The 14,100-nt window shown below is 32.5% G+C and overlaps 3 protein-coding genes across 4 annotated transcripts; 2 read left to right on the top strand and 1 right to left on the bottom strand.

Moving 5' to 3' along the window:
- Nucleotides 1–4,815: 4,815 nt before the first annotated feature.
- Nucleotides 4,816–7,502, top strand: LOC143197940 (uncharacterized). Its single transcript, XM_076406789.1, has one exon. The coding sequence runs from the start codon at nucleotides 5,950–5,952 to the stop codon at nucleotides 7,363–7,365; it is 1,416 nt and encodes a 471-aa protein (XP_076262904.1). The 5' UTR covers nucleotides 4,816–5,949; the 3' UTR covers nucleotides 7,366–7,502.
- A 1,004-nt stretch (nucleotides 7,503–8,506) lies between these two features.
- On the bottom strand, nucleotides 8,507–12,001 carry LOC143197943 (B-cell receptor-associated protein 31). 2 transcript variants are annotated; one of them, XM_076406791.1, is made up of 5 exons: nucleotides 11,862–12,001; nucleotides 11,505–11,756; nucleotides 11,341–11,450; nucleotides 11,119–11,292; nucleotides 8,507–11,032 (listed from the first exon to the last, which is right to left on the bottom strand). In XM_076406791.1, the coding sequence occupies exons 2-5, from the start codon at nucleotides 11,731–11,733 to the stop codon at nucleotides 10,850–10,852; spliced, it is 696 nt and encodes a 231-aa protein (XP_076262906.1). In that variant the 5' UTR covers nucleotides 11,734–11,756; nucleotides 11,862–12,001; the 3' UTR covers nucleotides 8,507–10,849. The 2 variants fall into 2 exon arrangements, with proteins under 2 accessions (XP_076262906.1, XP_076262907.1); XM_076406792.1 differs by having other exon boundaries at nucleotides 11,820–11,907.
- A 48-nt stretch (nucleotides 12,002–12,049) lies between these two features.
- On the top strand, nucleotides 12,050–12,672 carry Lamtor3 (Late endosomal/lysosomal adaptor, MAPK and MTOR activator 3). Its single transcript, XM_076406793.1, has 2 exons — nucleotides 12,050–12,189; nucleotides 12,243–12,672. The coding sequence occupies exons 1-2, from the start codon at nucleotides 12,088–12,090 to the stop codon at nucleotides 12,513–12,515; spliced, it is 375 nt and encodes a 124-aa protein (XP_076262908.1). The 5' UTR covers nucleotides 12,050–12,087; the 3' UTR covers nucleotides 12,516–12,672.
- The last annotated feature ends 1,428 nt before the right edge of the window (nucleotides 12,673–14,100 follow it).

Here is a 14,100-nt window from a genome sequence, read left to right as displayed (position 1 = left end):
TGTAAATATATTAAAACAACTCTAATTTACAATTATAGCTGTTTAATTAACAATAGTTTAAGTCCTTCAATAAATATACATTATATGTAGTATGATGTTAAAATAAATTATATTTTATAAAGTATTTTGTTCATTATTTTGTTTGTTCAAAAAATATAACTAAAGTTAGAGGGCTGTTGAAAGTTTTTGAAGAATTTTGCCTTGAATATATTTTTATTGGTTGCGTTTGTATAAAAGAGCTGTTTGTTGGTTCCTTATTAATTATTGTGATACACTAATGCATATTTTTCACTTTTGGATTAATTCTGGAAAGCAATTTTAAATAAGGGCCTTACCAATAACTCATTCTGCTATGAGAATTTTACACACATTGTATTTGTAGGACTTAAAATATCATATTATTACATAGAGGTTTGAAAATGACATCTGTCAATGTTAAGGTCGATAATTTCGAGGAAAGAGATGGGACTTTTTACATATTTACATTAATTAGAAAAACATTTATGCAAACTAAAACATCGTGTTCATCTATATTGTGACGATAGTTCGATGACCATTTCAATATCAGTCTGTGGTTATAACTGTCCTCAAATATTCTACAGTATTACAAATGATTGGCTTTTAATTAATGATATAATGTCAATTTCATCATGTCAATAGAGTATTTTCGTGAGCTTTAATTATTTAGCATATTAGATTATTGACGTACTTTATTAATATTATGAAACATTTTTTTTTCGAGTTTTTGGCTAGACCTTTATGTGAAACTATTGTATGAAAATATATATTAAATGTTCTTTGTGTTTTGAAAAGAACGAGGATGATCAAATCATATTTATAATTTAATAAATAATACGTATCCAAGATACGTTTTAGTTGTTACTAAATACAATGACATATCCTGTTGCATTTTTACAGATGAAAGGAAATATGTGGCTGTGAGCTGTATGTGATGCGGTGAATGTGTGATATTAAATCTGATATTGGAAAATGTATTTTACAAATTATGATGTAATTTTTAATGATTGATCAAAATTGTTTTAAAGTAATTTTATCTATACTCTAACCAAACGAAATGATATAATGAACATTTTATCTGCACTCTAAATAATAGTTCTGTGAACTACTATCACTTTACCAAATATGTATAAATTAACAAAAGTTTTCAGAACACGTTAATAACTATTTGTTATTATTTTCATTTTAGCAGGAAACCACTGACTGACCAGTGTTGATTAAATAAAAATCTGGTGCATTGCCATTCCAGATAGTCACTAAAAGGTTGCTGCCGTTTTAAAGGTTTAGATTTGTAACTTTGACTGGGCTAGTGGATTAATAAGGCGCGTTGGAAAATACATAGTAAAAAACAAGGTGTTTCGTTAGTCAGAGAGTTTTTCATTGTAGTGATAATATGTTGAAGTTGTGTTTCTTGTATTTATATTCCTGACTAATGTATTGTATTTTACACCGTATTGTGTTCGATAAAACCGATACAATATTATATATATTATTATATATATTATTATATATATTATTATATATATTATTATATATATTATTATATATATTATTATATATATAATTATAGATGAAATATAATTAAACTTTTGATATGTCGTCTCAGACCTTGAAAATATGTAAATAAAATCGAACTATCTACACCGGAATAGCCCCTTAATACAAAACATACAGCTTGTTTCAGTTCATTGCATCATTGAACTGCACTTGTATCAATAAACAATAATATATTTCGTTTTGATTGCAGTATTGTATGAAGGTTCGAAGATTTGCCATATATGACCTGAGCCGAATATAGAATGTTTACTGGGGAATTACAGTAAGATTTAAACGAAACAAGAACCAGTTCTTAGTCACCGAAGACGGTGAATTCCACTACACTACCATAATATTATTCGACATATTAACGACGCCAGAGAAAAGAATCTTTGAGAGTTTTGCGATTCGTTTATTATATGTAAATTACCATCGGGGTAAGCGTGTGTCCATATAAAACATTTGTTGTATCTCTTTATTAGTTCTTTTCTTATCAGTTGTTGTTGTAGTACTAACGATGTTGAAATACGTGTTGTTTATTTTGTATGTTAGTGTATCTGACGTGCGTTGCTTTTTACCGAACTGCATCCGCGAGAATCAGTACAAGTTTTATAGCTTCCCTGTTGAGGGATGTTCGGATTACTTGAAAGATTTATGTACGCCCGTTGAGTCCGGTCGGTTTGAGGTTATAGGACAGCCAAAGATCGTTAAGATTAAAATGACCTCGGTTCTTCCAACTTGCGCATTCTACGGCATCGACTCTTTACAGCACATATATGGCGTGAAGAGCAACATCAATCTACCGAACCTAAAAAGCATCATCTTGTCCTACAATCAAATCACCGAAATCCGAGAGCTGATATTCAAAAACGTCTCCACCGAGAAGCTGGATCTGAGCTGGAACAACATATTCTCGGTGGATCCGGACGCCTTCAAGGAAGTCCACAACCTCAAGGAGCTGGACCTTAGCAGGAATTCGTTGCTGACGGTTCCCGTCAACCATCTGTCGAGATCTATCTCCACCCTGAACTTGGCGTACAATCAACTGACTAGGATCGCGATCAACTCGTTGAAATTCGCGAACCTCACCAGCGTCGACTTGAGCAACAACAAAATCGAGAACATAGCGATCTCGTTCTTTTATCCCATCGAGATGTTCGACCTGACGAATAACCAGCTGTACGACATCGATTATGTCGAAATCACGTCCGTCAATAGGTTCCGTATAGGCTTGAATAACTTCAGGCGGACGCCTCAGTACTTGGAGAACATAAACGCCAACAACATCGGCATCTATCCGAACCCGTGGAGCTGCGAGGCGTTGCCCGATTTGTGGCGGTCCATCACGTCGCTGAAATACAACATCGAGACGACGGGTACCGCCTCGGACACCATGGAAATCTGTACCAACATCACCACGGTCAGCGTTCAACGAGGTGGTCCCAAATCGTGCACCAGCGATCACCAATGTCCAACGAGCAAAACCTGTAAAGTCGGCCAGTGTCTCGATCCGTGTTCGTACTTCTGTCACCGGTCCAGCGTCTGCAAGACCAAGAATCACCAGTTTACCTGTACCTGTCCCAAAGGAACCAAATCCGATCCCATGGATCTAACGGGTTCTTGCAAAAACGTGGAGTGTTACGTCGGTTCCCATTGTTCCCGCGATAAGGTCTGTATACAGAATCGCTGCGCGAAGATAGCGGCGTCCTCGACAACTCCACGCCCGTCCACTACAACAGAAACTAACATTCCCGAAAGCGAAGACATAAAACCATGGTGGTTTGAAGATATTCCTTCTGAAAGTCCCGGTGGGTTAATGAGACAACTACCGCCAGTTCCTCATTATGCGCCAATTCCACTTATACCAGTTCCTCTGGATTAAGAATAAATGCAAGTGGTCCTGAAATATATATTTCAATGTTAGTTATGATGTATATTTTGAGGATTTTTAATTAATAATATTTTGTTTTATACTACATCAAAAAGTGCAGTCAAAATTCCAAAACTAAACCACAAAATAGAAACAAATTATATTTTGTTAATTAAAAGTAGGTTAATTAATCATAAAACTGTCAAATAACTTACTACATGTCAGCTTTCTAATGCCTTTCGTCGGACTTGCATACTACATTTACATCAATTGAAAAAATAATGGATCTAATACTAGGCTATCTAATACAAATAACAGTAAAAACGTATAACGTAGTTAAATCTGCCAATTTATTTTTTATAATAATTATTTTCATACTGTTAAATTTACTTTTAAATTTATAATATAGGTTTTAAAATCATTTAACCAATTGTAATTTCAATTAGTGATAATAGTAATCAATACATTATCTATTCTCACACTATTATTTAATACAAATGGGATCTACTATTAATTAATATAAATAACAACACTTCTAAAATTGGATTGTAATAATTTTTAATTGACATAAATGTTATCGCTATTCATTTTAATATTGGAAGTCTCTTATAATACATAGAATTATATTAGTAATTAATAAAATTTTATTTTGAATTATATACAAATAGCCTTGAAGACGTATAATTAATATTGTCGATTTCTTGTTTGTATTACTTGTTTTAATACTGTTATCTAATATATTTATAATTGAATCTTTAACATAAATATAAATGCTATTAAAAATGTTAATTATAAAGCATATTTTATATAACAGGTTTATTTTTTTAATATATTTTCAGTTAATACATATTAACTTGTATTATATACATATATAACTAACATCTATTCTTTGTATTCCATTAAAATTCAAATGGCCACATTTTGAATGATTTAAATTGTTTCCTTTTATTTCAATTAATTTTTACTAATATTTATAATTATGATATTCCTAGTAGGATATTTAAAAAGCTACAAATGTATTGTGTGGTATTATATTGTTCGAAATAATTTTCTAATAAATCTGATATCTGATAGAAATTAAATAAATAATAATCTAATTTCTATCAACCGGGGGGGCTTTAAATTTGCCTAAAGTTTGACATTAAATGTCCTACATAAATATGAGTCTGTTCAAAATATTTCAATAATTCCGCAACGCATTGAAATATGTATCTAAGTGTAAGGAAGACAGTACAGTTTTAGTCTGGATTCTTGAGGGTAAAATTAACAGATGATCCACACTAGTATGTTAAAAAGCAGAGCACACAACTAGTGGAAGAATGTAAGACACCTCAAGAATATTAGTGACTTTGAGTGGAAATAAAATTCTTCTTTTACTGATTAATAGGCTAAACTGAATTAGTTTTATTTTATTAATTCCCTCGATTCCCCCAACATACCCTGATTTGGTTACAATGGGACACCAATGGAAGTGCACACTTTCGAATAAAAAAGAATTTTGAAAATTGGTCCACAATTGACTGAGAAATCGGCGAACATACCTTAAAAAATATGTAGTCTATTCAAAGTTTATTTATATATGCGTTATCAAATTTGTGACAGCAAAATATCGCAATGTTGCCGCATCAACCCTGAGTTTAGTTTGTCTTTGACATACAAAAAATTCTAATCTAAATAAAATAATTAAACAGAAATTATAGTGCATCTAATACATATATTATCGAAGGACTTAATAAATTACAATTAAGAATAAATGTATAATATTTTGTAGGTTAGAGTTGTTTTATTATATTTACAGTGAACTCTTTTCCACACCAACCATAAGGTAGAGTAATGGTATAGGTAGGTTCATATTTTTAACTAATGGTATCCCCCTGGAGGCCTAATCCACCTAATTAACAATTGTATATCTGAGAAGCGTATTTTATATTCATTCGAGAGCATATTTACTTTTTTCCTTTAGTTCTTGTTTCCTTCAATGGTGTGTTTACTTGTCAAGTCATCTTGGTATCAGTGTATATTTTCTCTGCTACTATCTGTGTACACCATTCTTACGGGGATAATGTTAAAATAAATTATATTTCATAATATTTTTGTTCAATTATTTTATTTAGATTAGAATTTTTTTGTATGTCAAAGCCAAAACTAAAACACTTGACTGAACTAAAACACAGAGTTAATTCGGCAACATTGCAATATTTCGACGTCACAAATATCCATGATGCATTACTAAAAAAACTTTGAATAAACTATAGAACCTCCTCTTTTTTTAAAGTCGGTTAAAAACCAGTGAAATGGTCGGACCGCTTTACCGCATTAGTAATGTCTCTTGCTGAACGTTAAAGAGTAATTTCCGGTATACCGTACGTAATTCTAGTGAAGATGACGACGTTAAACGGTATCTTTTCGCCTCGAACAGATCGTGTAAATCACCGTGGCAGGAAATGGATTCGGTATAAAATCGTTATGCAGATTTATCTCGTCAGTTTCATAACTCGATCGTTACGCTATTAACTGAGCTTACGATGTTCAGATTAGTGCTGTTCGGTGTCTTGGTTAGCGTACCCGGCGGGTTTTGCTTTTCCCCGAACTGCGTGCGAGAAAATCAGTTCAAATTTTACGGTTTCCCTGTCGAAGGTTGCTCCAAATTTTTACAACAGTTATGCATGCCCGTGTATTCCGGTCAGTTCGAAGTCATGGGATCTCCGACGATAGTCAAAGTTAAAGCGACTACGGTTCTACCGACTTGCGCTTTCTACAACGTCGACACTCTGGAGCACATCTACGGAGTGAAGAGCAAAATTAAGATCCTGGCCAAGGGGGCTTTCATCAAACTACCGAATTTAAGAAGCATCGATTTGTCCTACAACATGATCACCGAGGTGCGTGATAAGGTGTTTCAGAACGTCTCCACCGAAAAGTTGGATCTGAGCTGGAACAACATACTCTTCGTGGATCCCGACGCGTTCAAGGAGGTGTACAATCTGAGGGAGCTGGACCTCAGCCGGAACGCCTTGATGACCATCCCCATTCACCAGCTGCCGAAATCGATCACCACTCTAAACCTGGCTTACAACGAACTGACGAGGGTCGCGATAAACTCGTTGAAATTCACGAACTTGACCAACGTGAACTTGAGCAACAACAGGATCCAAAACGTGGCCATCTCGTTCTTTTATCCCTTGGATACGTTCGATCTGAGCAACAACGAACTCTACGACATCGATTACGTGGAGATCAGCTCGGTGAACACGTTCCGCATCGGTTCGAACAATTTCCGCTTGATACCCAAATATCTGGAGAATATCAACGCCAATAACATCAACATCTACCCGAATCCGTGGAGCTGCGAGGTGTTGCCCGACCTATGGAGAACCATGTCCTCTTTGAACTACAGAATCGAAACCACCGGTTCCGGCACTCAAACGATGGAGATCTGTACCAACATCACCACGGTGGGCACCTTCCGGCAGGGAGATAAGTCTTGCGTCAACGACCGCCAGTGTCCGACGAATCAGGTCTGTAAAGTAGGCCAGTGCCTCGATCCGTGCCCGTCCTTCTGTCACCAAACCAGCGTCTGCAAGGCTAAGAATCACCAGTTCAGATGCGCCTGTCCCAAAGGCACCAAATCCGATCCCATGGATCTAACCGGATCCTGCAACAAGGTGCAGTGTTACGTCAGCTCGCAGTGTCCGCTGGGTAAATACTGCGTGCAGAATCGGTGCAAGGCAATAGCCGGAAGTACCACCGTGGGACCGCCGAGCGAATTACCCAATTTTATTCCCGAAATCGAAGTCAAACCGTGGTGGTTCGAGGATATTCCTTACGAAAGTCCGATTAAGGTTTTCAAACTGGCCACGCTTCCTCCTATCCCGGAATTCATTACCATTGATCCCGTCATCTTGCCTAAAATTGAATTAATTGGAAATTCGACGACATAAGACATGTATTTCGCCAATATTTGTGAGATACTTCTTGTTGTATGCGTTTACAATATCTACGATAATACATTGTATTAAAAAAGTGATGCCTTGTATTATATACAAAAATTATAATAAAAATATTCAAAAAACGACAAGGACTTTTCATTTTGCTTGAACTACTTATATGGACGCCTGGCATGCGCACTACCATTTTATTTTACCACGTTGTTGGTTCTTGTAAATTATATGAATATTTTAAGAATACAAGGTCAATTGAATGGTCAAAATCCCCGGCATGACACATAGATGGCGCTACTAGAATTAAATCCATATGTTTTTTAGTTTTCCCTAACCCTCAAAAGATGCGTGTATCAATTTGACAGCTGTCGGATCATTAGTTTGTGAAGTATAGCATTTTCGGTGAAGCAACTTTTGTTATTGTGAAAAAAATGGATAAAAAGGAATTTCGCGTGTTGATAAAATATTGGTTTTTGACAGGAAAAAATACAGTTGAAGCAAACATTTGGCTTGATGCCGAGTTTCCGGGCACTGCCCCAGAAAAATCAATCATCAAGGATTGGTATGTTAAGTTTCGACGTGGTGAAATGAGCATCGAAGACGGTGAACGCAGTGGGTGCCCAAAAGAGGTTGTTACCGACGAAAACATTTAAAAAATCCACAAAATGAATTCAATGACCGTAAATTGAAATTGAATGAAATAGCAGACACTCTAAAGATATCAACTGAACGTGTAGATCATATCATTCATGAATACTTGGGTATGAGAAAGCTCTGTGCAAAGTGGGTGCCGCGCGAGTTCACTTTTAACCAAAAACAACGACGAGTTGATGTTTCGGAGCAGTGTTTGAAGACGATCAAGCGTAATAAACCCAAGTTTTTGGATCGATATGTGACAATAGATGAAACATGGTTCCATCATTTCACTCGGAAGTCCAATCAATAGTCATCCGAGTGGACTGCACAGGATGAACCCGCTCCAAAGCGTGGGAAAAAATTTTGCCAAAAAAAGTGTTTTACTATGGTAGGCCGGGGACTTTTCAATTGACTCGTTACTAAAAGTTATTATCAAGAAATTTGATCAAAATATTTAATATAAATAGAATTTTTATTACAGAAAAAATTAAAATAAAATTAAGTGTACGGTAGCAAATATAATTTATTTATCAATATATAAATATTACACAATTAAACAACAAACCAGAGTTGTTTTCCATATAAGTTTGTATATAAGTTATAAAATGTAGGACTACACAAAAACTTATAATTTACTTTTTTTTGTTTTTTACAATGTTATTCAATCGAGACAATTTTCCTCAATACATTCTCAATTCAATACATCCTCAATTCCTCATCCTCAAAGCTACAAGCTCAATTTTGTCTAAAATATATTGATATTACTATAGAATTATATAGTCTATTCAAAATAACAGTGAACCTACATCATCACAATATCGAATATAGTGTCTATCGCAATTTTTAAATGTGTTTTAAAATCAGACAATATTTTCCTTCTCAATTTATTCTAATTAAAAAGAGATACAATTCTGTCTGATAGGCTCAACATAATCTAATAATATGCAACCGAATCAACGTACAGAATTCATAGTTAGTTGTCAAACCTTTGAAAATTAAAAAAAAAATTATTATGATGCGGCAACATTGTGACGTTTTAAAGTCATAAATGTAGATCAAGTGAGTCCACTGTTTTATTGAATGGACTAGATATATTTTTTATTTGAATTTTATTTGCCAGTGAAACGTGACATCAGGAATTATTATTATTTTCTTGACAGATGACTGTAATAAATATATAAACTGGCCAATCAAATTGTCATTCAACATCTGGATGACGTGTACTTTCCTTCAAAATACTTTTTTGACTTGTCTATCTATGTTTTGTGAAATCCTCGAAATTCTACCTTTCGAACAAGTATTTAGTAGTGTCGTCGCGATCTAATCATCCTGATTTATTTGAAACTAAAAATATAATGTTGTGTATTGCGTGTTGCATCGAAATATGCACAGCAAAATATCAGTGAACTCACGCCATCACGATGTTGAATGTGTTGCCTATCTCAATTGGCAAACTCTATTTAAACTGAGACGTTTTTCTTACTCATTTTATTCTGGTTAAAAAGAGCCTATAAAATTTGCCCATTTGGCTGTCAAATAACTGCAAAAAGTTACGGACCAGCTAGGGTTAGTGTTTTCTTCCAAGGACAATTACTTTGGAGAAATGAAATATGACATGTTTTGCTCTGGTTTGAAAATCAGGTGTTAAAGAACATGGATAAATTATCAGTTATTATGGACAATATACCATACCATACTGGTGAGAAAGACCCCAACCAGTAGATCGAAAAAGATTGTAATTAAGGAGTGGTTTGCAAAACATAAATTGTGATTTTAAGATACCATGTTAAAGAGTGAATTATATCAAATTGTTACTTGGTTAGTATAAATAAAATACTTAATTTCATTTTATATAATTTTTAATTTCCAAGAAATAGTATTCTGTCTTCTTATCACTGCATATAAGGTGTAGCAAATAATTACTAATACAATAAACGAGTAGGCCGACTAGGATATATCAGCAAGAATTGTTTGAAGATGTGGGAAGAACTGTTGCCCACAATAACACCTTTAATCTGGATGAACTCCATTTGACTGACGTAGAAGTTAACAAACGGTGGAATTATGAAAAAATGTTAGTGTCAGTTAAATTAAGAGTTTAGTTATTGACCTGAATAGTGATTCAGGAAATGACAGTGACTGCTGTGTAGATATGGCCGATGTATTAGAGATTTAAATATAATTTTACCATAGCTAGTAACAGAAGAAACTAAAGAGAAATACAGTCAAAATAACGTCACGGAACCAGAGCAACACAATTATTAATTTAGCTGTATTAGGTCTCCAGAGAATACAACTACATAAAAAACACGCCTAGAACTTTAAAAAACTCTAACCTACAAACTAGTCAATAACTGTGGTTTAAGTTCTTCGATAATATATATATCAGATGTGCTTAGTAATAATATAAATAGAATTGAATGACATTATTTTACAGAAGCTAAAATAAACTAAAAGTTGATGTGGCAACATTGCGACGTTTTGACATTAGACATTTAGATGGTGTGAGTTCAACATTTTACTGGATAAACTATATGCAAAACATACCGAAAAATGTAATAAGAGGGGGACATACATTATATCTTTTATTTTTATCAAATTTAAATATTAAACAAACTTTCAACAACCATTAAAATAAATTAATACATATGAGATAAAAATAAATTAACAATTTATTAATTAGACAGGTAACAATGATTTAATAAATCTTTTAGTATGGGATTATTATATGTGCCGGTAACCAGAAATTGTGAAAGATTTATCTGTTATATTGAATATAGTATCAGTTATATATATCGGCCTAAAGATAACGCGGCTAACTAGCAAAACAAAACACAGCATCATGACATTACTCATCTTTTTTATCACCGCTACTGATAGTTATCTTCTTCTGCAATTTAATATTTTCCAATGACAGACGATCATACTCCTTGGCAAGCTGGTCTAGTTTTGCTTCAACTGTTGATTTTTCCTTTATTTCTTTCTGTAAATTGGCTTCCAATTCAAGAACTTCGGATTTCAATTGTGCAACCTAAGTCAATAACAATATCGTGTAAAATTAACAAAGAATTCCTATCAATTATGGAATATAATTTTATATAATTTTTTGATAATTACCACTTTTTCATGAATTTCACTAGTATCATTTTCTTGGTTTTCTTTATCTTCATTTGATTTAGTGAGAAGAGATCTAGCAGCTTGTGTTGCACTTTCAGCTTGTTTCAACGAAGCTTCTGCTTGAGCCAATAACTTTGCTTGATTGGAAATCAATATAACAAGTCTCCTAATCACCTAAAAGCTCGTTCTTTATACAATTAATGAAAATTAATGAACACTTACCAAAGCTAAAAATAGAGCAAATCCTGAGATATAAAAATTCCGTTGGGCGCGGAATAACCTCATATTCTCTTGCATTTGCTTATCCAAATGGGCATGTTCATGTTCTTCGCCTAAAATAGATTACTACATTAAATAAATATTGACGATATATATTTATTACTTACTTATGTTTGAATATTTTCTCATTTCTCTCAAAGCATCAAGTAAAAATAATACTAATGTGCCAAAAAGAATAGTACTATATAGTCCGGTTTGTCTTTTAATGGCTTGTAAAAATTTTGAATTAAAAATTGCATTCCATCTTCGAGGGCTAGCCACAGGTAAAACTAAAAGTAGCACAATAGCTACTTCAGCATAGAGAAACCCAGCAATTAAAGTCCACTGTACACTCATGATATATTAATTTTATAAAATGGCTAAAATTAGAAAATGTAAATATATAATATATACATGTATATATTGATTTATTCTATCAGTACTTATTTTTTGAATATATATGAAGAATGAAAAATTTTACTCACATTACAAATATAAATATGCTGTCACGTTAGAATTCAGAATATTCAACCAATAGAAAAAAGATCCAACCTCGAAATTACACGTCAAGTCAAAGGACCTTTGACTCATTCAAACTAGCAAGTCAAACTAGTTTTTTGTTATGGTTGAGTTATCTTTCACAATAATGATTAATATTTCTATATAATTGTTTATATATATAGTACTTGAAATTAACCTTTTATTTGCATAATGGCCGAGGAGATTAAGAAACACCTACAAGACATATTAAATAAAATTGATGGACTTCAATGTATTTTATTTACTGATCGAGACGGGGTTCCCTTATTAAAGGTTTGTTTTTGATTGTTTCTGATGAAGTACAGACATTGCTTTTTTATTTTTAGGTGAATACAGAAAAAGTCCCTGAAAGTGTAGTTAAACCAAGTTTCATTTCAACATTTTGTTTAGCAATTGATCAAGGAAGCAAGTTAGGTTTAGGTAGAACGAGCAATTTAATATGTATTTATTCGCAGCACCAAATTGTTCAAATGAATAAATTACCTCTTATAATAACATTTGTTGCAAGTGAAAATTGTAATACTGGTCAGATATTAGCTTTAGAAAAGCAGTTGGACTCAGTCGTGGGTGTATTAACCTCAACAGTAGCTGAAACGTAATGTATTGTCAGTTTTTTCTGAAATACTGTTTATAAATAGGTTTTATATGTAATGTTTATTTTTATTCAATTATTAGTTTAATGCAAAAATATGAAGATTGTTATATATATTACAATCTAACACAATATGAAATATATATTATCGATATTATAATTTAGTCTTTGAGTATTATTATGTATCGTTTTGACTATATTTAGAGAAATGTTAATATTGCAATAATTTATTGAATTTAAGCCCTAGTGGCTTGAAATGTTTTGTTTTATTTTGATAAGTTTGTTACATGTTCATTCTTAAAAAGTAGAATACTTTATTTTATTTACTTATAAATTACTAAATTTTCAATCTGTTGAATATTTTCTATATAAGAATAAAAAGCATTTTGGAAATTAATTTGTTAGGAAGTGATTTTCCTATATACTCTCTGACAATTGCACATTACTATCTATTGGTTAAATAAATAATATCATTAAAGTTTAACATATTAATTCATTTTCTACTTACTGTTTAGTTGATTTGAATCCTTACTTGCAGTTTGAATGTAAAGTCTGTTACTGTGTTACGGGCTGTGTTTTTATGTTAATATTTTTTTTCTCGAAATAATCTTAATCTGTAAGAAAAGTGACTAGTTTTGATAAAACTGGAAGATACCTTCCTCTATAAGTGAAAGAATTATCGGGAATTGATTATGTCAAAAACCTCTTAATTGGATTATTAAATTCGGATTTTGTTTGGATTTATTATACATTATTGTATAAAGGATAGAGATAAATATTTACGTAATGATACGATTTTATTATTATTTAACTAACAAATCATATAAAAAAAGCCTTTAAAATTATCAATTAATTTTATCCTTTTTTCCTGAGGCATCATTTATGTTAGGGAGCCGTGTTTGCATTTTTATTTTATTTGTTAGTGTAAATGATACATTAATTATAAAGAAATTACATTCAGCTATTTTAGCAAAAAAAAAGTTTGAGCGTTTTATTTTGTTTTTTTTTCTCAAAGTATAAGTAATACCAGTAATTTGCATATAACTATAAATTCCTAAACATCTATCAACTAAAATAGACATAGGGGCAAGGGACATGCAATTTTATTAAACTGTCATCGACATTATTTTCTGACGAGTTATTAGAAGTTTTATTTTGAAAGATTATTAGGTGGCGCCATCTATATGTTAGGTTCAAGACTTGCGGATTAGCGTCTTAAATCCAAATACTGAATTAATTAAAGACTGTTTGATCCGAAAAGCTTAACGTTTTATTTTCAAAAAGGCTTGTTGTGTTCCAAATAACTCGTGGTACTTTAGTAGAAGCTCGTCCTAAATCAGTATTTGTTGAAAGACTGATAAATAATTAGAATTTTAATAAATAATTTTTGGGTGAATCTGTCTTCTGTTACAGGCAGTTCATAGCATTTTCTGAACGCAAAAGCTTTCTCCAAATATAGAAATAAACGTAAATTATTCTTATTTCATACTAAGGGTGGATTTCTAAGACACTCTATCGCGCCCAGTGATTGGTTGATTTTGTTACGAAATGATTGATTATAGACAGATAATACCTAATAATGCTTTCGCGCA

This window comes from Rhynchophorus ferrugineus, unplaced genomic scaffold, assembly GCF_030347505.1.
Source record: "Rhynchophorus ferrugineus isolate W39M unplaced genomic scaffold, kcgeb_rfMv2 rfM6, whole genome shotgun sequence".
NCBI lineage: Eukaryota > Metazoa > Arthropoda > Insecta > Coleoptera > Curculionidae > Rhynchophorus > Rhynchophorus ferrugineus.
Note: the sequence above shows the minus strand (reverse complement) of the source record. Positions and strands in the feature narration are given on the sequence as shown.